General features: G+C 38.4%; 1 protein-coding gene across 2 annotated transcripts in view; it reads left to right on the top strand.

Moving 5' to 3' along the window:
- Nucleotides 1-25,253, top strand: part of ABCB11 (ATP binding cassette subfamily B member 11) — a 44,160-nt gene extending 18,907 nt beyond the window's left edge. For both annotated transcript variants that reach the window (XM_072040921.1, XM_013098922.4), the window contains 19 exons: nt 1,112-1,286; nt 2,654-2,767; nt 4,504-4,614; nt 5,545-5,670; nt 7,011-7,214; nt 7,908-8,078; nt 9,321-9,522; nt 10,219-10,294; nt 11,240-11,375; nt 12,934-13,095; nt 17,279-17,383; nt 17,481-17,642; nt 18,690-18,893; nt 20,374-20,615; nt 20,729-20,885; nt 21,878-22,075; nt 22,859-23,065; nt 23,894-24,040; nt 24,723-25,253. In XM_072040921.1, coding sequence (XP_071897022.1) covers nt 1,112-1,286; nt 2,654-2,767; nt 4,504-4,614; nt 5,545-5,670; nt 7,011-7,214; nt 7,908-8,078; nt 9,321-9,522; nt 10,219-10,294; nt 11,240-11,375; nt 12,934-13,095; nt 17,279-17,383; nt 17,481-17,642; nt 18,690-18,893; nt 20,374-20,615; nt 20,729-20,885; nt 21,878-22,075; nt 22,859-23,065; nt 23,894-24,040; nt 24,723-24,923 — 3,100 coding nt within the window. In that variant the 3' untranslated portion in view covers nt 24,924-25,253. The remainder of the gene's footprint in view (nt 1-1,111; nt 1,287-2,653; nt 2,768-4,503; nt 4,615-5,544; nt 5,671-7,010; nt 7,215-7,907; nt 8,079-9,320; nt 9,523-10,218; nt 10,295-11,239; nt 11,376-12,933; nt 13,096-17,278; nt 17,384-17,480; nt 17,643-18,689; nt 18,894-20,373; nt 20,616-20,728; nt 20,886-21,877; nt 22,076-22,858; nt 23,066-23,893; nt 24,041-24,722) is intronic.
- Nucleotides 25,254-27,169: the final 1,916 nt, after the last annotated feature.

The following is a 27,169-nucleotide window of genomic DNA, read 5'->3' as shown; positions in this document are numbered from 1 at the left end:
TACTTGCAAATTTGGAGCACATCTGAAAACCTTGGGTACTTTCAAGCTAAGTAAAAAAAAAAACTAGTTGCAAGTGTCATAGCCTCCACAAAGACCCGTATTTGTTGTGCCTACTGTAAAGTAGGAATGTTTGTATTATTAAAAACAAAATCTTCTTGGATTGGGAAAGAAAAGTTTCGTCACATATTGTTGTCTGTTGTTTTTACATACATTGCCATGTACCTGTGTATTACTTGTTGCTTTATTTTAAATATTGCAATATGGAGCATGAAAATACAAATTCATTAAAAGATGTCAGGGAAAGTAGTAACAGTGATAGTTACAGAAACTGTACTTAACAATAGTAAATGAACATTATAAATACTTAAAACTAATTAAATGAAAATACTGGTAAAAATATCTGAGGGAGACGAAAACAATCTTATGTCTTTCTCAGTTACCCGAACACTTTGTCATTGTCACCCTCATCTTCTTACAGACATACCTGATCTTTAACCTGGTGCTGGAGACAGGGTTCTAAAATTGAATAGAATATTTGGTTCAAATTTGGACTAAATTCTACCTAAAACACCTGTAATTAGCTGGTCTTAGGTTTTCAGAAGTACTTGCTCAACAGAAAAAAATAAGGGCAAGGTGAATTTTAGATGATTGAATCTAAACTATTTGCTTCATTTGTTGCCAAGATTGCCGATTGCTGCTCATATCTTTCCCAGTTACACTTAATATTTATCAGTGCTTTTCATCACCAAGATTTGATGATGTTAAACAATTTTCTCTTGAATTCATTTAAAGCATGATATGGTTGTAGAACTTCCTCTGAGGTTTTGGGCAAATTGTCAAATCTCATGCTACTCTGCTAAAACTGCCAGTCACTCGGCCGGGTATCTGCAGTGAGTGTGGTATTTCTTGTGCTTGTTTCACACTCTGGTAGCACTGCTGGTTTCAGCAGAAGTAGTCGGGGTCTCTCGCTTCAGACTGAGAGGTATCAACCTCACGTGGCCCCTGTGTTCACTGCAGCACAGTCAGCCACTGAAGACACCTTGTTCTGTTGGTCTTCGTTTATTTTAATTTTATTATTAAGTTCATTTCATTCACTTGTGTTTTTCTACAGATACGATAAGAATCTGGTGTTTGCTCAGCACTGGGGGATTCGAAAAGGAGTAATAATGGGATTATTCACTGGATACATGTGGTTTGTAATTTTCCTGTGCTACGCATTAGCCTTTTGGTATGGCTCTAAACTTGTCCTTGAAGAAGATGAATATTCACCTGGTACTCTTCTACAGGTACCTATTTTAGCTTGTTGCAACTTTTCTGGATTGCTTCTTAAAACATTTCTAGAACACTTACCTGTGATGTTCTGGTATCTGGTTGTTTACTGCAAGGTCACTGCTCAGTATGTTTGAAAGTATATGACACAACTGAATAAGATGAAAAAAAAAACACATGTATATTTTAAATATTTCAAAATGCTGCCTACGGTGATCAGAATAATGCTTGCATTTGAGAGCCTGGTACACATCTGACAGAGATCAGAAACTAGCTTTCCCATATCGTGTGTTGCCTTGTGGCATCTGGGTTATTGCCTTCTGTGAAGAACTTTTATTTTGATAAAAATAAAACCATTGTGATAAAGAGGAACCTGGCCAAACAAAGTTTTATCAAATCTATCAAATTTTGGTTGATGTGCTCCAGCTTCACCTGCTTCTGATCTGCAAGGCCAAGATCCAAGGTTGGACTCTTGAAGTATCCTCTGATACTGGATGCTCTGTCCAGCTGCATTTGTCCTCTGTCAGTCCTGACAGGATGAATGGGTACTGTGGCTCATTTTTTGTCACGTTGTCCTAGGCTTAGACTAAAAGAACATTGTGGGGCTTTTCCAGGAAGGTCGCTAGTGAGTAACTCTTCCCTTTGGTTGTTGGGAAAGGGCTTGAAACAGTGAGCATCTGTGCTACCTGCAGAAACGGTCAACTTAAGACCTAAGGCCATTTATGAAGAGATGACAAATGTTCCCAGATGTCACAATAGAGAACTGAAATAATAATTTCATAATCTCATATACTGGCATATCCAGCATTGGTAGTAGCCCATACACTTCTTTGTGAGAGGGAGACCAAAATACTCCCTGTAGCTGGTACCTGCTCCAGAAGTAAGTTTTGTGAGTATTGATTTAGATAGGAACTGCAATATACAAAGACTGTAACACATTTTTAAATGCTTTATATTTTTAAATGTTGTAGACTCCTGTCTGCTTACTGGTCAAAGACATTTCCAAAATAATCTACTTGCCATTGACATTCAGTTTCAGCCCTTGTTTCAAGGCACAGTCATGCAGTTGAAGTAAGGTGGCTCAAAAAACACGTTAGCAGAAGTCAGTAAAGATATGAGTGCATATATGCTTAGGCCAGTGCAAATATGATAACTTGATTTAGTTCAACCTGGAAGCAAAGTTGTGAAAGATAATGAAAATTGTTTCTAAGAGCCATTTGTTTGCTTTTTTGTGAGCTAATTATGCTCACATAGTGAGTCACTGCAGCTCAGTTGATGCACAAGAACTCATTAAGCCACTATAGTTTGATTTGCCTGTCTAAACTCTCAATTGTAATAAAGATTTGATGTCAGATTTTGTTGATCTCTTTTTCTGCTTTTACAGGTTTTCCTTGGTGTTTTAGTAGGAGCTTTAAATCTTGGTCAGGCATCTCCCTGCCTAGAAGCCTTTGCCACTGGCCGTGGGGCTGCAACAGACATTTTTGAGACAATAGATAAAGTAAGTAACACATTCCTAAGCTGTGTCACTGTGTGGTGGGAAAATAAACAAGCCTCAAGCAGCTGCAGTTTATCCACAGTGTAAATGAGGAAAAATGAAAGCAATTGAGGAAAGATTGACTGTGCAATAGAAAAGTCTACCAGCATGCACACACGCTCAGAGAGGTTGCCTAACAGATTCCTTAATGAAGCTTTACCTCAGCCACTGCTGTTTCTTACTCCCATACCTCATACTCACATACGGTTCCTGGTTAGTGCAGGTGCACAGAAATTGTACAGGCAGGCATTATCAGTTGCCTTGCAGTCAAATTTTGATCAGGCACCTAGCTCCCAGCCCCAAGATGGTGTCAAAAGTTGTGTCTCTATTGACTTTAGGTGTCAAAGGTGGATTTATACCTTGAGTCAAAGGGAGACCAAATGAGTGCAGGCAGTGATCTTGCAGCATTCAGAAATGCTCATCACAATATTCTCTGTACAGATACATATTTGAAATAAACTTGCATAAGAAAGTCTGAGAGCCGTTGTCATCTATTCATGAGGATGCCTTCTCTAACAGTATATATTTAGTGGCCGACAGAACACTGTAGATTTCTTAACAGTACTTTATATCTCCGGTCATTGACAGGCCTTACTGTGCTTGTGCCTATTTAAAAGTGTGTAAACACATTAAAATGCTGCTTGTCTTTACAGTGCACATAATGGTATATAAAGAAACTCAAAGAGCTGTGGTAATGCTAATGGACTTTTTCACAACCCGTCAGTGTTCTATAATAATGATAACATAGATGCCTTATAAATGCACTTTATAATCTAAAGCTTTTGCTCTAAGATAACTGAAAAAGAGATGAATAAGGGAAGTGTTTTTAGAGAAAAATTTAGAAAGCAAAAAAAGATTTGCAACAGTAATGATTAATCACAAAATTCAAGATAAGGCTGAGTCAGATAACCTTAGGGTAAAAAAAAAAAAAAAAAGCTAACGTGAGATTTTGTCCATATAGAGGAAGGGGTGACAAATTTAATCAATCTGCTTGCTGCATTTCTAGGTTTGTGATTTGATAGTAAAAGCTCAGCTCTGCCCTCATACAGATTTTCTCTGGCACTAAACTTACATGGTCATACTGCAGTTCCTATTTGCAGGATTAGTTCATTTCTTAGTTCTGTGCTCATGTCTGATGGTCCACAATACCCAAGGCCTTGCCAAACATATGTGAGACCCAAAGCACTTTGTGGAAAAACCTTAAATCAGAATTCCATCTCCTAGGACAGGGCATACAGGGATGGATGCTTGAAATGTAAAATGATGAAGTGTGTAGGTTTTCAGCAATTATTTTTTTTTTCCAGTGGTGTAAGAGTGTGTTTATATGTGAAGTAGTAGCCATTTTAGTCATGAGGAGCTAGCTAAATCAACTTAGCTGCATCCATGAAGCATTCTAACTATTCTGTTCAGCAAAACCTAGCTGAATAGTAGACTGTGTGAGTGCAGTAAGCATAAAAGGAAAAGAGGGTGCATTCATTTTGCCTGCACTAGCTGCCAGTGACAGCTCTCCCATCACTTTAGTCTTTCACTTCATGTTCCTTGCCTGCTAGCCCAGGGGCAGATCCTGCTGCTGGTTCAATGCAGCCAATTGCTGTTCAAACAAAGGTGCCATGGCTTTGTAAGGTATTGGGAATATTTATCTACTGCAACAGCGTTGGCTGCTTAACAGCATGTAAATAACACAATACATTTTGCCCTAGAAACCCACCATTGACTGCATGTCAGAAGATGGCTACAAGCTGGATAAAGTAAGAGGTGAAATTGAATTTCATAATGTAACATTCCATTATCCCTCCAGACCTGATGTAAAGGTAATTATTCATCATCTCTTTTGTGAACACTTTTACTATAAAAAATATATCCTGCCAGCAATTTCTGGATTTTCAGTAGAGTTTGCTTTCCATAAGCCTAGACCTTCTGTTTAAAAGTAGGCGGTAAATAATTCTTCTATCAATGGTGTAATTCTATTTACCATTATTTTGTTTTACCATTCTGACATATCTGTTGCCATATGGATTCTTTGCCGCTGAACATAAACTTGTAGATTTCAGAAAGTTCATCTGCATACAACTTCTCTTGCAATCAGTTATGCACTTTTATCAACTTGTGCAAGAATAGGAGACCAAGTAATAAGCTGAACTGAGCAAGGAAATTTTCTAAAAATCTTCCATTACCCTGGAGATGTATCACGTGACCCATTACAATCTAGGAGAAGGTACAGGAGCACTGGCTGTATAGCCCATTATTTCTCTACTGCTGTGTTTGAAGTGACAAATCCTCCTTGGAAAGTGCATTTGGCAGACAAAGAAGCATATGAAGTATCAGATTATTCTATATAATTTCACTTTTACATTCCTAACAGTTATGCTTTAACAGGCATTCATAATTCATATAGACTGTTCTTTAAAGGTGATTTATTACCAAGTTCTCTGATGGTATTAGCTTCACTAGTTCTTAATGACGAAAAACAGGAACAAAGAGAGATAAAAATCTGATGCCTGTCATGGAAAATTGTGTTCTGCATTTATGAACTCTTCAAACAACATAAAAAAAAAAGTTTTCTTTTTCCTTTTTCTTCATATATATATATATATATATATATATATTTAAATTTGTATGTTTACTTTGAATCTCCATGTAAAGATAAAGAATATAGGATGGATCTCCTCCTGCTGCTTGCCTATATGACAGTGAGAGAATTAGAATGAGTAGATTCTTTCTCTTTTCTTTTTTCTTTCCAGATTTTGGATAACATTAATATGGTTATTAAAGCAGGGGAGACAACAGCTTTTGTTGGAGCTAGTGGAGCTGGAAAAAGTACAACAATACAGCTCATCCAGCGTTTCTATGACCCCACTGATGGCATGGTGAGTGTCCTGTTCTAGCAGGGATTTCTCTAGTCGCAGGGACTCGAAAGAGTGACTTGGTTTCTTCTCTGAGATGGAAAGGAACTTTTTAAGGAACTTTTTATTTTTTTAATCCAGTAAAGAAATGAGTGAAATCCCCTCTCAGGGGAATACTGAATAGATAATATTATCAAAAATTATGGGAAAAACTGCTGGGAGAAAAATAAAAATCAGTGACAACCTGAATAAAATCTGTACCTATAGATAAAATTATTCAGGAGTGACAAACCATTTTATGTTACGGGAAACTCAGTATTAAACATTTAATCATTATCCCATAATACTGATTTAGCATCTGCCATTACCATTTAATAATAGTTTGGCTAAGAATATGAACTATATCTGTTAAGTCTCATTCTTTTTCTGTTTTCCTAGTTGGCACAAATCACACATATGGTGACCTGTATTTGAATGTATAAGAGACAAAAACCAACTTAGTGTCAGCATAATCTGCAAAACTCGCTTATGCAGAACTCAGTTACATTTGGGTGTGTGTTCTGTGATTCCTTCTTGTGTTTTTCATGCCAAAAGTTTCAATATTAACAAAGAACATTTCACCATATGTCCTAATAGTACTTTGGAATCTTGAAGACTAGAAAATGTATGAAAATACAATGGTGCTGTTCACAACAAGCTCTCTTTTTCCATTGTCAAGAAGAAAATTTTTGTAAACTTTTGCTTGTCTGCATTTTACGAAAAAGGCCTCCCCTTCATTAGCTTCCTCCCCAGTACTGAGACAAAAGAATAAATTTGGCTAGAGGTCTTGATTTACACAGATGAAAGATAAGGACTAGAAAATGAGGTACACAGACATACTTTGAGGCCTTGTGAGTAGATCAGGCTAAAAAATAGAAATTGCTCCCTTTGAAAGTAACTACCTGTCTTTAAAAGTGTCTGCAGGGAGACGTCAGATGGTTTATTCTTCTGCCTGGCCCTCTATGGAGCAGTTAATCCATTTTTCTAATGGAAAACATACATCATCTGTATATGCTCAAATTTGTAATTCCTTTAAATAAAGAAATTTTGATGGGTACTTTCTGCCTGGATTTATTTGTGAGACCAAGAAAAGAGAGGTGTTGGGAAATGAAATCAAAAGCACAACTCCTACACACTAGAGCTGTTGTACGCTTCTGCTACTACATTGTAGTGTTTCTTGTATGAAAGCTGTTTTTTACAATGGGCATAGAAAAACAACATCATAAGCCCTTTATTTTTATTGTGTCTTTCTTTGTCTCTGGACCGAAGGGAATAATGTCCTTGAATTTTATTTTGCTTGTCCTTGCTTTATTTGGCTTCTGTAGATTACTCTGGATGGCCATGACATTCGCTCCCTTAATATCCAGTGGCTACGCTCACAGATTGGTATTGTTGAGCAAGAGCCAGTGCTGTTTGCTACCACGATTGCAGAGAACATTCGCTATGGTCGGGATGAGGCTACCATGGACGACATAATCAAAGCAGCCAAACAAGCCAATGCTTACAGGTTTATCATGGACTTGCCACAGGTATGCTGTGCCTTGTAAGTAAAATTTGATGGAAAAATAGAGATTCTCTGTGTCTTTCCCCTCATGCAGCCACTTGTGATGGGCAGAAGATTAAAATGGAGAGTAGGCAGTAACCTGTCCTCAGATCAGAGTTAATTAGGTCTTACTATATGGATTTCACCAAGTTCACATATATATTATACATAATTATAAATTATTCTGGCTGTCTAGATCTTAGGCTGTATGTGTTTATCTAATTCTCTACCTGAAGCTGGTGCGATAATCATGAATCAGAGACGTGGTATTCATGAGTCACATGCCATCAGCAGACAAATCCAGCTCTCTGGAAAGCTTGCTGGTGAGTCATCTGATGGAGAGTAGGCAAGTGTTTTCCTCTCCATTGCAGCTTTTGCTGATAGAGTTGTTCTGAGCCAGAACAGATCACTGCACTTTCTTTTTTTTTATCAGTACATGCTTTTGGTCTGGGGTTGGCACTTTGCTCCAGGCAAGACAACATTGTTCATTATGAAGAAAATTACTTCATCAGCTCTCCTTTGCATTTGGTGCACTAATGATGGTTTTTTTTTTTTTTTCAAAAATGAAAAATTTTCTAAGTTATTCCCAGGAGAAGTCTGAGAGACATTGTACCAGTATCTACGTTGATTTCTAATAAGACCTCTTCGTTACAAATTTCTTCTTTTTTCCTTTACTCAGCAATTTGACACTCATGTTGGAGAGGGTGGAAGCCAGATGAGTGGAGGTCAAAAGCAGAGGATAGCTATTGCCCGAGCCCTTGTGCGAAACCCTAAAATCCTGCTACTGGATATGGCAACTTCAGCACTTGATAATGAAAGTGAAGCTATTGTCCAAGAAGCGCTTCATAAGGTTTGCTATAGTATAACAAAAGTTAGACTTACAAGGGCAGAAATTATTTTGAATGCATTCTGCAGACAGTGCTGCTAAATTTCAACAAAGCAGTAAAGACCTTTTTTTAATGGTATTCCTATGCAGAAATAGAACCTTAGTATTATTGGCAGGAAATATTTTTTCTTGCATTTGGACCTCAACTGGATAGTTCCCTTTTTCCAAAGATAAGTGCTTATCCTGGGGATCTCTATGCTCCATCTTGTTTTGTGTGAATTAGGATCTAGTCCATGTGTTCTGAGTCCCACAGCAAACCCCTTATGAGGGGAGTTTGGCATGAAGTAAGTAATAAGATGCTAAGGACTGTCAAGATTTCACCAATTCTATCCATGCCAAGAAAGACTCTTTTCCTTGTCAACTATGTGATTCATCCAAAAAACTAAATATTGGCAGCATAGACCCCTACTCCCAAACCAGCTGTGCTAAGCTCCTTTTAGCCTTCAGAGAGGTGACCAATAAAATTGATAGGATCCCAGGTAGATTCATCTAATTCTACAGTAAATATATAAGATAAGTCAAAATAAAGCTGCCATTTTTTCTCTACATTTAATATAAAGGGAGCTTATTCATATGTAAATTTTGCTAAAACAAACACCATTCCTAATGCCATTGGAATGCTACACACAGACAATAACTATCAGATGACTGAAGAAGAATCTACAGTCTGTAGAGAGGTGTCACTTGCGATCCTGGTCATTTTTCCTAACTTCAGTCCATGAATCCAAGAAAGACTTTGCTAAGGCAATGCATTCAGAACACTTGAACTACATTCAGGAATAATTCTTCTTCTCTGGTAGCAAAGAATATTGCAGTGATCCATCATGTGTAATTGACTGTTCTAGAACTTTGAAAATGTCTGGGTTTCTCTGCAAAGCTGGAGATAATTGCACTCCAACAAGTGTTAGTGCTGAGTCCAAGTTAAAACACTTAGTGCTGCAGCAGTGCCCCTTCACTTAGTGCTGCAGCAGTGCCCCTTCACAGCCTTCATACTGCAAAAAGATGTTCCCACATAGCTTAGACTGCTGGCAAAATGAACACCCAGGTGTCTGTTTCCTTTTTTTTTTTTTTTTTTTTTTTTTTGTGGGGAATATGTGGGCTATGAAAGACTGCCTTTGATTTAGAGAAACTTTAGGTGATAGAGCATTGGTTCCAAGTGTTTCCATTTGCTGTCCTGTGACTGGGGCTGGTTTTGTTCCCTGTCAGGCTCGCCTCGGCCGCACATCGATCTCTATAGCTCACCGCCTGTCAACCATCAAAGCTGCTGATGTCATCATTGGATTTGAGCATGGAAGGGCTGTGGAGAGAGGAACTCATGAGGAACTCATGAAGAGAAAAGGGGTTTATTTCATGTTGGTGACCTTGCAGAGTAAAGGAGACGCAGCACTTACTAGAGCAGCAACAGAAAGTAAGTGTCTTATTTTCTTTAACAAAGTGATGTAGAATTCCACAAAATATAGATTATTTTTTAATGGGGCTAATTGCTTTCTCCACCCTCTTAATGACTGACTTTTAGCAATCAGCAAAGTAATACATTGATAGCCCTAACCAAAAGGTTTTTACTGCATGTACACTGAATAACCTTCCTTCTATAGATCTGCCCTGAAATATTAATCCTCATCAGCAGTACCCCGCCATTTTATATTTTGATTTTGTGCTGACAGTCCAGCCATGTCACATTTGAAGTACAAGCAAATTACAGAGTATTTTGAAACCACCCTATTTGTTTTACTAGATGAAGATTTGAATCAAAGCTTCTGGAAATGGAGGTCTAGTAGAATGACCTTTTTATTTTTGGAAGCATCATAACTTGGATATGATTGTCTTAAAAGAACAATTACAGTATCAAAATAGGGAAACAGCGTTCGGCACTCACATCCCAAGTGAGATGGCCCAATATTCAATTATTTTCATCTTGTCAAATACAAATATTAAAACCTGGGGTATATGTAGGATGAGCAGCAAAGTGGTGCTACATTCCTTGCCTTCTACAAAGTATTTCAATTATAGCTTGGAGACTGCACTTTTTTACAAATCAACACTGGACTTAAGTTGTATGTAATTTTAGCACAAACTAAAGAGCTGTATATACTGTATTTTACAGCAACAGAGAATAACATTGAGCCAAATCTTGAGAAAATCCAGTCATTCAGCAGAGGAAGCTATCGGGCCAGTTTGCGGTAAGTCTTAAAAATCAATGTAAATCTCAGTATTTCTGGATTTCTAAATTTCTCCCACCATTCCATAATCCCAGTAATGTTAATTAATCACTGGTCTGTGCGTTTTGAAAAAAGGGTGGAAGGGCTTCAAACATTTCATTGAGACACCATCCACTTGGAAAGCAAGAGCTTGGGTAATATATTAATGATTGAAGGTCCATGGATAAATAGAAAGACTTAATTTTACTCCCCTTTCTAGACATAGGACCCTCTTGCAAGGTTCTGGCTTTCTATATTGATGTTCCATTTTTGATATTACTATCATACAGCCATGCATTTATATTGCCTAATGCACTTTCAATCCATTCACTTTTTTTTTTTTTTAAAGAAAAGACATTGAGAGGTCAATGATAAAATGTGTGAGGACAGTTTTATTAAGGCTTCTTCTTGATGAAAGTGAAAGCTTTTTAAAGCCAGGCAGTCTACTTAGATGTCTATTATTTCTTTCTGGCAAGCCTATGTCAGACATGCAAGTGAATGTATCTCCTACATCACAGGGTCATGTTTCAGTGGGGAGAGAGCTGGATTTTTTCAGCATCCTGTTTTTCTGGACTGAACTACTTGATAATGGTGAATTGACTTGATGTCTTAATAGCCTATGCAAATGTAGTAGGATACACCATAATTTTCCTCAAAAAAAACACAACAAAAAACAGTGCAGGTCACACAGAAGACAACATCTGAGTGTTGGGGTAGAGTAAGATTTTGAAAAGTATTTATTCCCTCTGTGCCATATTTTCTTCTCAAAAGTTGAGAGAACACAGGAAAAGAAAGAAGTCAGTGGGAGTCCAATGATTTGCTTCAGTGAAAACCTGATGTAGTTGTTATGAAAACTGTTTTTGCTTTGAGAGCAAGTATTATGTTACTGAACTGTGAAGAACAGACTATATCTGTCCTCCTTCACAGAGCTTCACTTCGGCAGCGGTCCAGATCTCAGCTCTCCAATGTCATCCCCGACCCTCCATTATCCATTGCAGGAGATCAGGCAGAGTCTGTGTATCTTATGTCTTCATATGGAGAAGATGATGGACAAACCAAAAAGGTCAGGTCCAATAGTTCATTATTAAATTGCAACCAAAAAGGACATCTTTTAATTGCTTGTTAATGAGAACCTGTAAATGTATGTTTCTGTTATAGGCAGATATGTCTTTTTGGGTTGATACTTTTCTCAAACAAAACCACCACTTCAAGTCTTATCTTCTATATCCTCTAAGCTGTATTTTGATGGACCTCATGCTTATTGTTCCACATAAAATTTCTAGCAGACCATGAGCTCTTGTTAAAACAACATACGTTGTAGATCAAGTTAAAAAAGACATATTAATTAAAAGGCATATAAATTAAAGTTGAATTAACCAAAAAAGCTCAAGGTGCTCAGTCTGTGAAATGTAATAGCCACTCAGCAATAGAAATGATACTACTTCTTGTTCAATAGAGTAAATTCCATTTCTTCTCAAAATCAGCCGAAAGTGTGTGAGTAAAGAGAGATCCTCACTGCTAACAGGCCCAGAGTCCTTTCACTGACAAGTGTCCTTGCACAATCAAGTAGTATAGAAAATAACAAACACGTTAAAATCATGCAGGATAGAACCAGTTCTTTAGGAATACTCACAGTGGGTTTCCAAAGTGCTTATGAAGCTCCCTGCCCCACTTTGCAGGGCTACAGATATTCAGTGCAGAAAACAGCAGTTAGAAGTCTCTGTTCCTGCTATTGCTGAGCCTATTCTGTGGATAAATAAGTGGCTTTAGTGCTGTGACTCTGATACTAGCTCATAAGGAAGAGAAAAAAAAAAAAAAAAGTTTCCACCCATTCATCCTTGCCCATTTCCAGCAGATGGGTCTTTACAGTGTCTGTTTTGTCTGGGCGTTTCCAGACATATGAATGGCAGAGTTCAGCACACTGAGTGTTGCAGAAATACTGCACAAATCAAACTGCAGGGTAAGTTATAATTTGACGATCAATATTCTGCTGGTACTGGGAGTAATTATGGGAATTCTGTCCATAGTCTGACGATGTTTCACAAAAGGGAGGCATAATTAGCACGTATAAAGCTCGACTCTGGCTCTCACTCTTACGTCTCCATTTTAGTTATGTTGCACACCTATTAATTTGATGCAGAGTCTGATCAATGTGTTTACCCACAGTGCTGTAAAATCATATTTAAGAACGTTCCAGGAGAGACATAAAAAGCCCCTTGTGAGGAAGAAGCATAAGTTTTGGTATTGAGTACTGCATAATGCATCATCTGGAGACAGCAGACTGGGAACAGTCTGAGTTTCTGTAGCAGAAAGTCTGCTCCTAATTAACCTCTTAATTTGGAATTGGTAGAGCTACATAAGGCATGAATCTGTCTCTCTTTCTCCAGGGACAGTAGCAGTAGTCATTTGTGTAACCTTCCTGTGACTCCCTAGCCCTGCAAAGAGCTCCATGCAGCAGCCAAGGCCTATCATTGCCCCTTCCCATACAAAGCTAGAGCGGCTGTTTGGGACTTGGACATAGCCATTTAACTGACAATGTTAATGATATTTATCTTGCTGTCATAGGCAGAACATCACTGGGAGAATGTGTTTGTTTCATAAATCCAACCTGTTTTTTTCAGGAACCTGTTGTTGTGGAGGAAGACATCAAGCCTGTACCATTTACCAGGATTTTGAAATACAATGCCTCTGAATGGCCATACATGGTGCTGGGATCTCTGGGAGCAGCTGTGAATGGAGCAGTCAGTCCTCTCTACGCTTTGTTATTCAGTCAGATTCTTGGGGTAAGTAATGCTAACATTTTGAAGTATATTTTAGCTCTTAAGCAGAAGGGAGCGAAGGAACCTGTGAAACAGTACTTGACATGTTTTGGGTGAGTCTTTAGATCTTGTCAAGCAAATGGGGTTAGGCTTCTTGCTTATAAACAATTATTCAGTAGGGATATTTATATCATTGTCATCATGCTATCATTTGAGCTCTTTGATGGGGCAGGCTTATTAGCATTTGTCATGTGTGCTTCATTATCTCTCATGTTCACTTTCCAGGAGCTGTTGGTGGTGGTTTTCTGCACACACACAGGGTTTATTTTACGTGAGACAAGCTATACCTTGCATCCAGGTATGGTGAGGAGGGACACCTGCAGAAATCCCTCCATGCAGCATTTCATTCTGCAGCCTTGGTCAAGCCTTTAAGAAAGCTTTGGACCCCCTAAATACTTCACATTTTTCTTCATATTTCATTACTGGAACATTCAGCTCCTTGCTGTCTGCTCCCTGCAGAATGCCCAGGGAGAGACAGATCATTGTAACAGGTTTCATACCTGCCAGCAGAAAGTAGACTTGCATCAACAAGTATGTAAGAAGCAGGAAAGAGGAATGTGTTTTTAAACCTTGTCATTCACTAAGGAATGTGTTACCAGCAAGCCTCACTTGAAACTTTTCAAGAGCTTGTGTCTGTTTCTTCCTTCAAACACTTGCTGGAATAGAAAGAGAGGATGCTTCCTCCTTTTGTAAAACAGTTTTTTGGGGAAAACATTTTCCAAGTTAGTTGGAAACTAGAGGGCTGCTGAAGGAATTCAGCATTGCTGTAACCAATGCCCAGGAAAGTGCCCTAAATTGTCAAGAATCAAGAGGATTTGTGTTGTTTCCTATTGAGTAAAGTAATGACAAATTCACTGGGAATAAAATGGAAATGCTAGTATGGTTTAGTGGTTCAGGTAACTATCAGAGAGAGGGTAAAACTTGCGTTGCAATCCCCATTTATTTGTTTAGGTCATGTTAGGTATCTGTACAAAGAACGCAGGATCTAAGGGGTAGACATGCTTCTAGAAACTGGAGGTTTCACTGTTGTTTTCTGTGGGGTGCGGTGGGGTAGGTGGGTGTTTTGGCTTTGGTGTTTCTCTCCAGGAAGTTGTTAAGGCTGTCCCTGGTGGTCCAGTTAGTGGCTCCTGGCCAATATGCTATAGCCTTTTAGCCTCAGGTCTGCTGTCTCCAAACACTTGTTAGTGTCTAGACCTCATGCCAAGGGCTGTGAATTTCACTAGGCAGCAGGTGAGGCACTGCTTTGTGTAGTCTGCAATGAATCTAACCTTTAACTCCTTCTGAGAGCTGGGTTTTCTAAACACTGGGAGGTCAGGGCCTCAAGTCATCCTTCAAGATGCTGAATGCCTTTACAGCCAAGGATGCATTCCTCCTCTTGAAGGTCTGAGTTCATGGAAAGAAAGAGGCTCCAAGAAAAAACAAGCCACAGCCAACATGAGCAAAGTCCAACATCTGTGTTTTATTATTCATACATTTAAGAAATTTCTGTCTGCTGCCAAGGAAGGCAGGCAGATGGAACATGCATCTGCTTTCCAAGCTGTTTGACTATCTGCAGTGATGTTGTGACAGACATGTAGGCTTGTACTCTGGGAGCAATACACTGGAGAAGTGAGGGGAAAAATCCCCACAGCTATAAAATCAGAGTAAATTTAGGAGAGTCTGCCTTGAAGGTGCTCAGAAATTAGTCCCCAAAAGTCAGTGAAGATCTGGATAACACTGGATATGTCTTTTTAGCTGTTCAGTTCAGATCAGAAGTGTACTTGTGAAACACGTTTCTCAGTTGTTTCTTCTTTCTGTGCTTTGGTTCCCATTGTGGAACTGTCTGAGTATGGGAAATCATGTGCTAGCGAAGCTCAGCTGGAAGGTGTGTTCCAACTGTTTGCAGTAAAGAGATCTCTTTCCAAACAATGTTATCCTGGAATGCTGCATTCAACTCTAAGGCCCCCAGCACAAGAAGGACATGGACATATTAGAACAAGTCCTGAGGAGGGCCACAAAGATGATCAGAGGGCTGCATCAACTGTCCTCTGAAGGACTGGCCAAGGGAGTTGGGGTTGTTCAGCCTGGAGACCAGAAACAGTACCATAGGACTATAATTAATATCACATACACATTAACAAATGTATGCGATGATGAGTAGTTACTCTGCTGGTTATGTGTTACACTAACAATGTATGTGACATGACTGTTACAATGAAGTGCATTTTACCTTCCTGTCTAGATAGTGCATACCATGGTGATACTAACATACTGTTACAACAATACTCGAATCCAGAATTCTTGCAGGACACAGTTTATCTGTTCACAGTTCATCCATTCACCTTTGTTATTTTTCATTCGGTCCAATTGTTTAACTAGAACATGTGATGGAAAGAAAACTATGCTGTATCTTTTCTAGATATGTAAGTTACAAAGACAGTTGAAAGTTGGTCACAACCTGTTCAATTCAGGATGAAACAGAAACTACTGAAGCTACAGTGGATTTCACTAAGGGGATAGGAAAAGCAGCAGACTATTTTGTTTTGTTCTTATTGTGAAGGATTAAATTAAGAGTTTTGCATCAAAGCATTTCTGGTGACTTTCTTCAAACAAAGATTAGTCTGAGAAAGTAATATCCCTTGCTACTGAAAAGGAGTATCACAGCACGGCACTGGAGCAGACGTTAGCTTGCATTGCTAAGTGCTGTTTAGATATTATCATTCTGGATTTTGCAGGATTTATTTTGCTGCCAAGGTACTTATGTACAAAGTAGAATTCCCAATAGAGAACAGCTATTTCTTTTTCTCAAATTCAGGCTCTAATTCCTCACTGTTACTTTAATGTATGGATTGCTTTGAACACTAAATAACTTGGGTTGACCTTTTAAGATAGGAATTAAGTTTATTTTTGTGGAAATTTTGTACGTTGCAGCTGTAATGAAAATTTCTTATTCTCTTTCTAATGTTAGCTACTAACCTAGAAGAGTTTAAGATAGTTTTGATCTAAGTGAAGCTCAAATGCACAATTTAACTACATAGAGAGCAGGCTGAGAAGTTGAGAGGTGAGGCAGTTTATCACAGTTCTTACCTGTGAAATCCAATTAGAATGAATTTAATATTAGCAGAGAAGTACAAACATAAACTGTGGCTTATACCTGTGAGTAGCAGTAGTTCAACAACTGCAGGTAAGTTAACTGAGCTACATATCAACAGATGTGAGTGTAAGTAATTGCTAAAAGATGGCTTCTTAGATTTGTACCACTACTTGAGCAGCAGCCAGTAACACCAGCTGTTGTTGAAGAAGACCAGATATAAATAACACCAGATAAAAGAAAAAATTAATGGAGGTTGCAGCGGCGCAGGATGGAGGGGCTGTACTTTAAGCTCTAATGCTTTTTCTTAAGTACTCAGCAATAAACACATATCCACAGTCCTTCAGTAGAAGACAATAGGTTCCTCTTGAAGCCTGCTTACAGCAATTATAACAGCATTAGTGTTGTGCAAGTAGAGTCATCCTAAAGTGTAATGACTTATGAGTTCTTCATTTCGTATGGCCTTGTAAGGTTCAAATTGTCATAGATTAGAGAGGTCAGGAAGATGCTGCAGTGTCGCTTTGTCCCTGCATTATTTATTTTATTGCTGTTCTGGTTATCGGCCAATACTGGGGGGAGAAGGATGTGGTTGATAATTATAACTATGCACGGACAGCAAATAATCTCAGTCTATGTAGATGCTGAATATAATAAACTTGTTGATTAACAGTAGTATGCTGTACCCAGGCTTACCGTAGGGAAGTAAGTTGGCATTTACTAGAGGTGAGGGAGAGCCCTGTGTTACGGCTTTGGTTCTAGGCAGGGCTTCTGCATTTGACAATAAGTTGTGAATTAATGGTTCTGGAAACAGGGATGAACACACAGATGCTTCTCCTCCTGGAGACACACTTCTGCCCAAAGGCAGCAGAATAACATTTCCTGTTGTCCTCTCTCCTTCTGGACAGACTGAGCCAGAGAAGAGTAGTGTGCACCCAGGTTGCCTGTCCTTGAGCCGTAGAAGCCAGATGTGGTCCTGTCTCTTGGGCTCAGCTGGGGACTTCCTTTGGTGTTGTCCTTCCTTCTTTACCTGTACCTAAACTGACACTTCTAATATTATACCATGCATTTCTTTCAAAGACCTTCTCCATTCTTGATGAAGAAGAACAAAAAACACAGATCAATGGTGTCTGCCTGCTCTTTGTCTTGATTGGACTTCTTTCATTTTTTACACAGTTTTTACAGGTAATACCAGTGCAATGTAAGTAAATTTATTTCTGATCTCTTACTCTGTGTGTATCTCTTCCTGTACAAAATTTTTGTTTATTGTCTTGAACTACAGGGATACACCTTCGCCAAGTCTGGTGAGCTGCTTACAAGACGCTTAAGGAAAATTGGTTTCCGGGCAATGCTAGGGCAAGACATTGGCTGGTTTGATGACCGGAGGAACAGCCCTGGTGCCCTGACCACAAGACTTGCAACAGATGCATCACAAGTCCAAGGGGTAAGACTTGAACACTGTTTTACTGTAGGCACAGATTATAGTATAGTTGTACTATAGGCCTATTTTGGCACATCATCACAGACATTAACTAGCATGCAAAAGGCAAAGTCAGTGTAGATCTGTTGCTGGTCAGCCAATTAAGCTTTTTCTGTTTATCATAGACTGTGAACTTGGAACAACTATCACTGTATTTAGCTAAAATTACAACTAGGATCACCATTTACATTGTTTGTGTCTGTATTACCAAAACAAAAACCACAAAAATCAATGAAATTAATACCAATTAAGTGGAACCAGGAGGAACATCCAAGAACTTTCATTGATTTTTTTTTTTCTGAAGATGAATTAGCTTTTTGCCACAATGTTTGTGTGTTTATTTCAAAAATGTCAGATTCATATTTTAGCAACATTGACCAGTAATCATGTTTTTGAGTGTTTGGCATGGTATTGTTCTTGCTGTTTGTGACAGGTTTGATTTAAACTGACAGTCCAGTGGAAAACCATTTAACAATACTGGAAGGTGCACTAGCCAGGGATCCATGCAGCCCATTTCAGTGGGATTTACTATTTGGGAAAGTGAACCACTATCCCCATGTGCTGTGTTCCTTAGGGGATGAAGATTAAATCATGCTGAACTGTCAGCACACTACCTATCTGAACTGATGCTTTGTTAGACATTAAGTCAGACACCATTTTACTTGGCCCCAGTGCAAGTAATTTTCTTGAAATAAAGGAAACATACAGATGTTTCTGTTACAAATAATTGGCCTGATTCAGCATGACTGAAGATAGTGGATTTGTTTTTTTAAACTACTAATTCAGGACATTTTAAGAATTTAAAAGGCAAACGAGAGAAGTGGCTCCCAAACCCCCGTCAGCAGGAATTTCCATAGATTCAGAGAAACTATCTGCAAGCCTCTTCAGAGCATATTTTAATATGATTTACAGATTTGTAAAGTTTTATAGGAAGAATTATTTAAAGATTATTGAAGTTACTAATGGAACACAAGTCAATCGTATCTTTTTTTTTTATTATTTTATTTGAAGGCAACTGGATCACAGATAGGAATGATCGTCAATTCCTTTACCAATATCGGGGTGGCCATCATTATTGCTTTCTACTTCAGCTGGAAACTGAGTTTAGTCATAATGTGTTTCCTGCCCTTTTTGGCCTTGTCTGGAGCTGTGCAGGCTAAAATGCTGACAGGATTTGCTGCTCAGGACAAGAAGGCTCTGGAAGCTACTGGACGGGTAAAGTTATTTAAAAACTGTATTTGCAACCAATTCTTATTTTGCAGTTGAAAAGCAGGGAATTTGAGACCATCAGCAATTCAAATGTAATGAAACTTACATTTTTTTGCAAATAAGTTGCAAAATTTCAGCTTGTAAAAATACTGAAATGCCACTGGGAACTCCCTAGCTACAAAAATATTTACTGTGTGTAATGTGGGCAGGCCTGCTGCCTTTGGAACAAACAACTTCTTTTGAGTTGAGTTCAGGGCTGCTGAGTTCTGGCACATCACTCAGAGCCTGATCCCTTTTGAATATACCTAGTTCAACAGTGCAGAAACCAAACTGCATCATAAATACAGGGGAGTTAGAAGACAGGTGATGTGAGGAAGTGATCCATAGAGACTGCTAAACATGGAAGAGTCCAGTCTGAACAATCAAATTTACCGTACCTATCTGTACATTCACATTATGTGATAATGCAACAGATCTGACCCTTAAGTTTGGCCAGAAAAAAATACCCTGAAATTGAATGGAATACTTTGTAATGATTTATAGTTGGATCTCTTTGTATGTTCTGAAAACAGCCATAAGCTGTTTACATAGGGAAGCGTCACACCCTGAAATGACTATCAAACTCCAGACAAACTATAGTGTTATTAAACCAACTTCCAAATAAAATTACTTGAGATAAGTACAGTGAAACTTGGCTCAAACTGTAAATTTACTCCTATAGATGAAACTGTAGTGCTGTTTTGGGGATAAAATCTCAAATTTTGACTGGAAACAAATATAATAGAAAACCTAAAATTAACTAGTAGTTAAGGCTCCAGAGAGGTTTCCAGCTTAGGGAAGGATCATGGGGATTATCTCAGTTTCCCATGTTACAAGAACTTGCTTACTTTTTGTCTATGTGCAAGGTAAAATCCTCATGTCACTGGTACTAGAGTCAAAATATCACCTTCCCTTTATAGGTTCCATCGCATCAGGCTTGTTTGGATATAAGAGAAACAGTAAGGGTTGAGATGGAATGGAAAGACAGCACAATCAAGTGCTTTTAATTTATGAAACAGAAGTTGGGCATAGCGACCTGTCTACCTGTTTCCTTGATTACTGGTATAAGTAATTAAGTAGCGTAATTGAAATATACATGCTTAATTAATAAATACATGTAATCAAGGAAATAATAGTGTTCATAAAACTTTTTTGTTGGATACATTTATTCTCACTACATAAAAAAAGTCACAAGTAGAGCACATACCTGATTTTGTAAGTGTACTTACAGTAACTTAGCTTTAATGGAGCAGAGCATTGCTACTGAGGATGGTAGTACAGATCTGGTTTATGTAAAGTTTCTCTTTAGGTTTCCAATATTTGGCCAGTCTGTATCGTATTTCAATAAGCTTATATATGATTAATGCCATGCATTTGTGAAAGAGCAGCACTACTTTTCTAAGTAAAAATTAGGAAATCGTACTCATAATTGTTTTTTCTCCTCCAGATTTCCAGTGAAGCCCTTTCTAACATCAGAACTGTAGCTGGGATAGGGAAAGAGAAAATGTTTATTGACACTTTTGAGAAGAACCTGGTTATGCCTTACAGAGCTGCAATCAAAAAAGCAAACGTTTATGGAATCTCCTTTGGCTTTGCCCAGAGCATAGTGTTCATTGCCAACTCCGTCTCTTACAGATACGGAGGGTTTCTGGTTGACACTGAAGGACTCCATTACAGCTTTGTCTTCAGGTAGGAGCGTGCCTGGAGCCAGACCCAGGCTCCTCTCCAGCTGTGCTGGTCTGGGTGGAGCACGCAGTTTCCCTACAGCTTCCCACAACTGATCGTGTTCCCCTTCCCTGCAGGGTGATCTCTGCTATTGTGACCAGTGGGACTGCTTTGGGAAGAGCTTCTTCCTACACCCCGAACTATGCCAAAGCCAAAACATCTGCTGCACGTTTTTTTCAACTAATTGATCGGGTTCCTGAAATCAGTGTTTACAGTGAAAAAGGGGAAAAATGGGTAAGAGTGGAAACAGATAAGTAATTTGAGATGTTGCTCAGCTCAATATAAGCATTGAAGTTGCAGTAACAATTTAAAAAGCAATGAGGGTGGGGAAGTTGTTTGAAACAAATTCCTAATACAAATTCCGATTAAGAATTTGTTTGGGTAAATATTAGGAATTTGTTATTAGGAATTTGGAATTGTTATGAATAACTGTTAGGAATGTGTTTGGTAAAACTCCTGTAAATTAGAATAGGAGTAATTGGGATGAGTCACAGAATAGCACACTTTTGCTTTCTGTTCCAAAGTTCACATATAAAACAAATTATAACTAACTTGTATATATTTTTTTAAAGTTTATATCAAAAACTTGAGGTTGCTTTTGAGAAGGAGAGTCATCTTGGAATGAGGCAAAACGCTTTATTTTTGGTCAATGGAAAACTCAGACTCAGCAAATTCAAAAAACTATAACTTTTTCCAGAATTAAGTAATTTTTAAAGTAATTGTCACAAGTATATTAAATACTTTGCTCAGACCGTAAAAATAGGGTATCTTGATTCCTTTAAGAATTTAGTAAGTTTTCAATTCTGAGAAAGTTCGAAAACTGACCAGATTTCCTCTATGTTTTTAATCTTACAAAGTTCAGTTGATATTTTTAAAGCATTCTGCATAGATGTGTTTGCATGATCACCAAATATGTATTTAAACAGTATCTGTATTAAAATAACTAACTTACCAATTTGCCAGATGATCCCACTTCCAATTGGTACCTCTGGCTGGTGTAGTACAGGGCCACATCAGTAGAGCAATAGTGTGACGACTACTGACCATCTGTAGAACAGCTACACCAGTAAATTTCTAATCCCTCTTTCTGGGCTGATTTCATAAGCACTAATATCAAATTTTAAATGACAGATGCAAGAATGGAATTAGAGGAAGAGTTATTTTGTACTTTATGACTCAGTTTCAAGCTTGAACTCATTGCAGTGTCTTTCTTATTTTTTCTCTAGGATGATTTCAAGGGAAGCATTGAATTTCTTAACTGTAAATTCACATACCCTTCTCGGCCCGATATTCAGGTCCTGAAAGGACTCTCTGTGGCTGTGAAGCCTGGCCAGACTTTGGCATTTGTTGGAAGTAGTGGCTGTGGAAAGAGCACCAGTGTCCAGCTTCTGGAGCGTTTCTATGACCCTGAGAAAGGAAGTGTGGTAAGCAAAGCAAGCATGATTTGTGTACTGTTGTTTCCAGCAATGCTACAAGGACTCCTCCAAATGTGTCCTACTGTGCAACCTCACTAAGGTAGTACGCATATGTAGTTGGGTTTTCAGCTTCTCAGAAAAATGAAGACTGTTCAGACAACTCCCTGAGTATCAACTCCAATGTATTCAGGCAAAAGGAGACTACTGTAAACCTCAGTTGCTGTCTCACATTATGCAGGCCACAGGCATTCACTGTGGTAGCTCCTGTATGGAACACGTAATGTGTGGTTGACATTGTGGGCGCACAAGCAAGAATCAAGCCTGACTGAAGCAACAGAGAATCTGGAACATCACTAAATATATAGCCTCAGCGTGCAGCTTCTTTGTGGGTTGCATTTGTCTAGGTTTATCTTCCAGTTATTCAATTACTGATAGCTTAAAAAACCTTTATAACTTTTTCTTCTGTAAATACTTAATCATCCAGTCTGAGATCTTTGCAAAAAATTAAGTCTTGTGATCACTATGCCAGCAAAGCAACAAATCATGTGCCTAACCTTAAGCAATTAAATAATTTAGTTGGAGTTAAGATCAAGCAAATGGTTTAGTGTTTGGTTGGATCACAGACACAGAAACTATTCATCATACAAAAAGAAGCATAAGCAGATTCTTACTAAATTACGAATTATTAAAGTATAAGTAATATGGCTACATCATTTAGTTCTGCTGTAAACTATTTGGGCTTTGCAGATTGTTTTGGAATTACATTTCATGTTTTCTCCTTTTTCCTTCTAGTTAATAGATGGACATGACACCAAGAAAGTAAATGTACAGTTTCTTAGATCAAAAATTGGAGTGGTGTCCCAGGAGCCTGTGCTATTTGACTGCAGCATTGCTGATAATATTAAATATGGCAGTAACAGCAAAGACACAACGATGGAAAAAGTCATAGAAGCAGCCCAGAAAGCTCAGCTGCATGACTTTGTCATGTCACTTCCTGAAGTAAGTACAACTGATGCTTGGCTGTGGGTCTTGGACAGGCTGCTCAGCATTCACTGGAGGGAGGCTCACCAAAACCAGTTGCAGTTGCTGAAGTGAATTCTTTTTATCTTGCTTTTACAGCTAGACCAGTAGGAGCAAAGAAGCCTCCTTTTGTTCCTGAGAGCTTAGGTGTGAGCTGTCCCTGTGTTCTTACTCAAGAGGCAAATATTTACAAAACTGAAAATAACACGTATAATTCTGAGTTAGGAGAAAACAGAAGATTTTCTTGTCAACTGACAAGAAAGAAGAGGAAGCACAGTTCAGCAGTCAAAGCATTATACCGAGTCAGGAAATACAGTTCCTGTTCCCAGCTGTGGGAGTGTTGCCTTGCAATTAGAGCATGATGCCCTAAATCAGAATTTTTGAAACTGGCTGCTCACGTTCACTTAGGAAGTATTCAAATGCACAGAAATGATATAGACATAAATTGTAAGAATACAAAAGGTATGAATACAATTTAGGCACCCAAACAAAGCACTTGTCCAATGAGCCCTTCAATCACTTTTAGCCTCTTACCCAAATCTAGGTTGGGGGATCTTTTTCATCAGACAAATCAGCCATCATCTTACCATTAAATTTTCTTCCAGGTCTGTCAGCATACTGAAACACATGGTTCAAAGATGTCTCCCTGAACACTGTATTACTCCCAGAGTATTTTTGCCTTGCTGGGTTCTTTAAGGAGGAGACAGCAATGGTCAGAGCTCTTGCCTCTCCTGCTGCTCCTTCAGTTTGTGTACTTACATATTATTTACACCTAGATAAAAATCTCCCTTTTCATATGTTTTTCAGAAATATGAAACTAATGTTGGGGCACAAGGATCCCAGATGTCTCGTGGGCAAAAGCAACGCATCGCTATAGCGAGGGCCATCATACGAGATCCTAAAATTTTATTACTAGATGAAGCTACATCTGCCTTAGATACAGAAAGTGAAAAGGTAAGTTTGAAGTGATCAGAAATAAGGCAAAATTAATGCAATGGCTTAGGCTGTACAGTACCTTTTTCTGTTCTTCAGAGACATCCTGCTGTACAAAAACCACATCACCGCAAAAGTATTCACCACTGTTAATTCAGCACTTATACCTTTAACGATCTTTTTGAAAGATCTAGAAGCATAGCCATAAACACAACAGCAAGCTACAGGGGCTGTTAAGACTGCTGATGAGAGGCAGCACTTTTAAAGTACTGTACATATTAATTCCCTGGATTTCAAAGCATTCAGTGGGAATCTTCAATAAATATAGCTTTTGCACAGAAGAAAAACACTGTGGGGCCTAAGAGCTTGGGCAATAGTTTGCATAGCTTGGTTACACTCAGATTAGACAAATGTTAGAAATTTAGAAGCATATCCAGGCTGAGCTAACATTCAATGTGACAGCTGAAATACGCCTTCCTTACCGTTTAATTTCTACTCCTCGGTATACTTATCTGTCCCTGCTTTGTACTGCTACTAGATTAAGTTCATGACCCAGCTAAGCACACCAATAACATAACCTTCAATTTAGCTTTGTAGTCACTTGTACAAGTATTGCACAATATAGTTAATGAGTTTGAAGCAATCAGCCTTCTCCAGCTCTGAGCCCCAACCTGATTTGCCATTCCCACTTTGTTGCCTTCAGACTGTACAAGCCGCACTGGATAAGGCCAGAGAAGGGCGTACCTGCATCGTCATTGCTCACCGCTTGTCCACAATCCAGAATGCTGACATCATCGCCGTGATGTCGCAAGGAACCATCATCGAAAGGGGCACCCATGACGAACTGATGGCCATGGAAGGAGCGTATTATAAGCTTGTTACCACTGGAGCCCCGATTAGCTGAACTGCTGTGATACTAAGTTTCAGATTTTTTCTTTCTCTAAACAAATAGTCTGCAGGGGGTAGGCGTATGCGGGTACCCTTTCGTGCTTTGAGGACTACGCATAGGCTGATGCATGCAGGAAGCAGCTTAGCCCACTGCTAAGTGAAAAGGAAAGCAAGCCCAAAAATGAAAAGATCTTTGCTGAGCTGGGGAATTGCCACCAGCCCCAGTCAGACTGCACAGTCCTGTCCTTCCTCACAACTAGCAATCAAGGAAGACTCCAGTCTGGTGTTCTGGAAACTGCCACTTCTCTCTAGGTGAGCTGTATGAATAAAAAAACAATCCAAAGCATGATGTGGTATTATTGAAAGGTTCAAATATCTCCTGATGTTCGGTTCAAATATCTCCTGATGTTCGGCTCTGCAGAGGATTACAACAGCTACATGTGCGAAACCTTGACCCTTCCCTGCCATGCCTATTTCAGCTGTGTTGTTGGGGGAGGCTGGGTTTCCACTGCATGCAGTGCTAACATGCTGGAGCCCTCAGCTTGACATACCAGTAACCCTTCCAATAAAACCAGTAAGTACTCACAAAGAAGGCAGCAGCTTCACAACACTAAGGAAAGAAAAATCAAAGAGGAACAGAAAGCGGTAAGACTCAGTTCTCCTGCTCTCACCACTCAAAGGTGTCAAATAGATTTTAAAAATGAATAAATGCTTTAGTTAAATCAATGTAAAATTCTACAGTTAATCAGCACAGTTATTTAACTCACTTCTGTTGAGATGGTGATGGATAATGTGTTTTCTGTGTTTTTCAGAAGGCATGACAATGCCTTCGGGAAGTATTTTTAGATACCAAAAGTATAATCAATAAAAGTAAAAAAAAAAAAAAAAAAAAAAGCCTTAATTAGCTACTTGTTTATATTAGGCAGAGTTGATAAATACAACAACAGTTCATTCAAGAATAACAAAGATCAGGAATTACCTTTGACTGAAGCTTGTATCTGGAACAGTTTGTTTTAAGGTCTACTGCATGTTTCTCTGGAATATGTTACTGGGTATTGTCTGCTGGACAAGGGCCTCTTTCCTTTAGGAACTGGGAACTTGGAGACAAAGTCCAAATTACAGTACTAAAATTTAAATCATAATTTGCAGCAATAGATTGTTACTGGCAAAGTCATTCTGCAACTTACAGGGGGTGGTGGGGCAGTTTTCCCACTTTGTAACAAGCCACACCATAATGGAGTTTCTTACAAAACTGTGCAACTACTGTACCAACTGCTGAAACTCAAATAATTCCAGGCAACAAAAAACAAAACAATTTCAGCTTTCACACAATTTCAGTAATAGCATTTCTTTATCAGAACCTAGTGAAATCACATAATCAACATCAAAGTGCTATTTTTTTTCTAAAGAAGCGTATTCTATTTAATCCTTAACTGAAAATGAGTAAGGAAGCTGCGTTATTGGCTGTCTGCTTTAATCATTAGAGCTTGTTTCATGTTGGCACTGTTAGGTTAAAGATTGGACTAGATGATCTTAGAGGTCGTTTCCAACCTCAATGATTCTGTTTGCCTCTGTCATTTGTATCACGTGCATTCCCAAGGGCCAACCCAAAATTATTCAGCTTGTTTTCCTAATTAAATGAGATTCTTCACATTTCTGTCATCCCAGCACTAATTGGAAGTCTAAAAGCAATAGTATGCTTACATCTTCTAAGCCTTGTTACCAGATCACACATAGACAGCCCTAATTACAGATATTGTTATAACCTTACATTGCACATATACTCAGTACTATAAGGAAAGTAGTGCTTAGAAATTGTGCAGTGAAAGAGAATATGCAACAATAGGTGCTAAATAATGAATAAAAAGGGAAAAATATCTGACCATGTATATATTTAGAGCATTAGTTTTATATAACAAACATATTTAAAATATTAGTTACTCCTGTGCTTAAATAAACTAAGCATACAAGAATATAAATTTGCAATGATTTACTCTGCAATTTCATTTTCTTGATTTACACAACCACTAACTGATTCAGGCTTGTGACTTTCAAACTGAGAGAATTAGACTAATTTACCTTTGCGGTACAGAAGCATGAACAACAATCTTGAGGGAATATGCCAAGATAATTTCATGATTGATAACTTTCTTCATTTGTTATTCTGTATAGTAGAGGACTCAAATATTTTCCACATCATACACATGCATTTTCAACATCAAAGGTATAATAATTAGCATTCATGATTTATATGACATTTTT

Source organism: Anas platyrhynchos, chromosome 7, assembly GCF_047663525.1.
Source record: "Anas platyrhynchos isolate ZD024472 breed Pekin duck chromosome 7, IASCAAS_PekinDuck_T2T, whole genome shotgun sequence".
NCBI classification, from domain to species: domain Eukaryota; kingdom Metazoa; phylum Chordata; class Aves; order Anseriformes; family Anatidae; genus Anas; species Anas platyrhynchos.
Note: the sequence above shows the minus strand (reverse complement) of the source record. Positions and strands in the feature narration are given on the sequence as shown.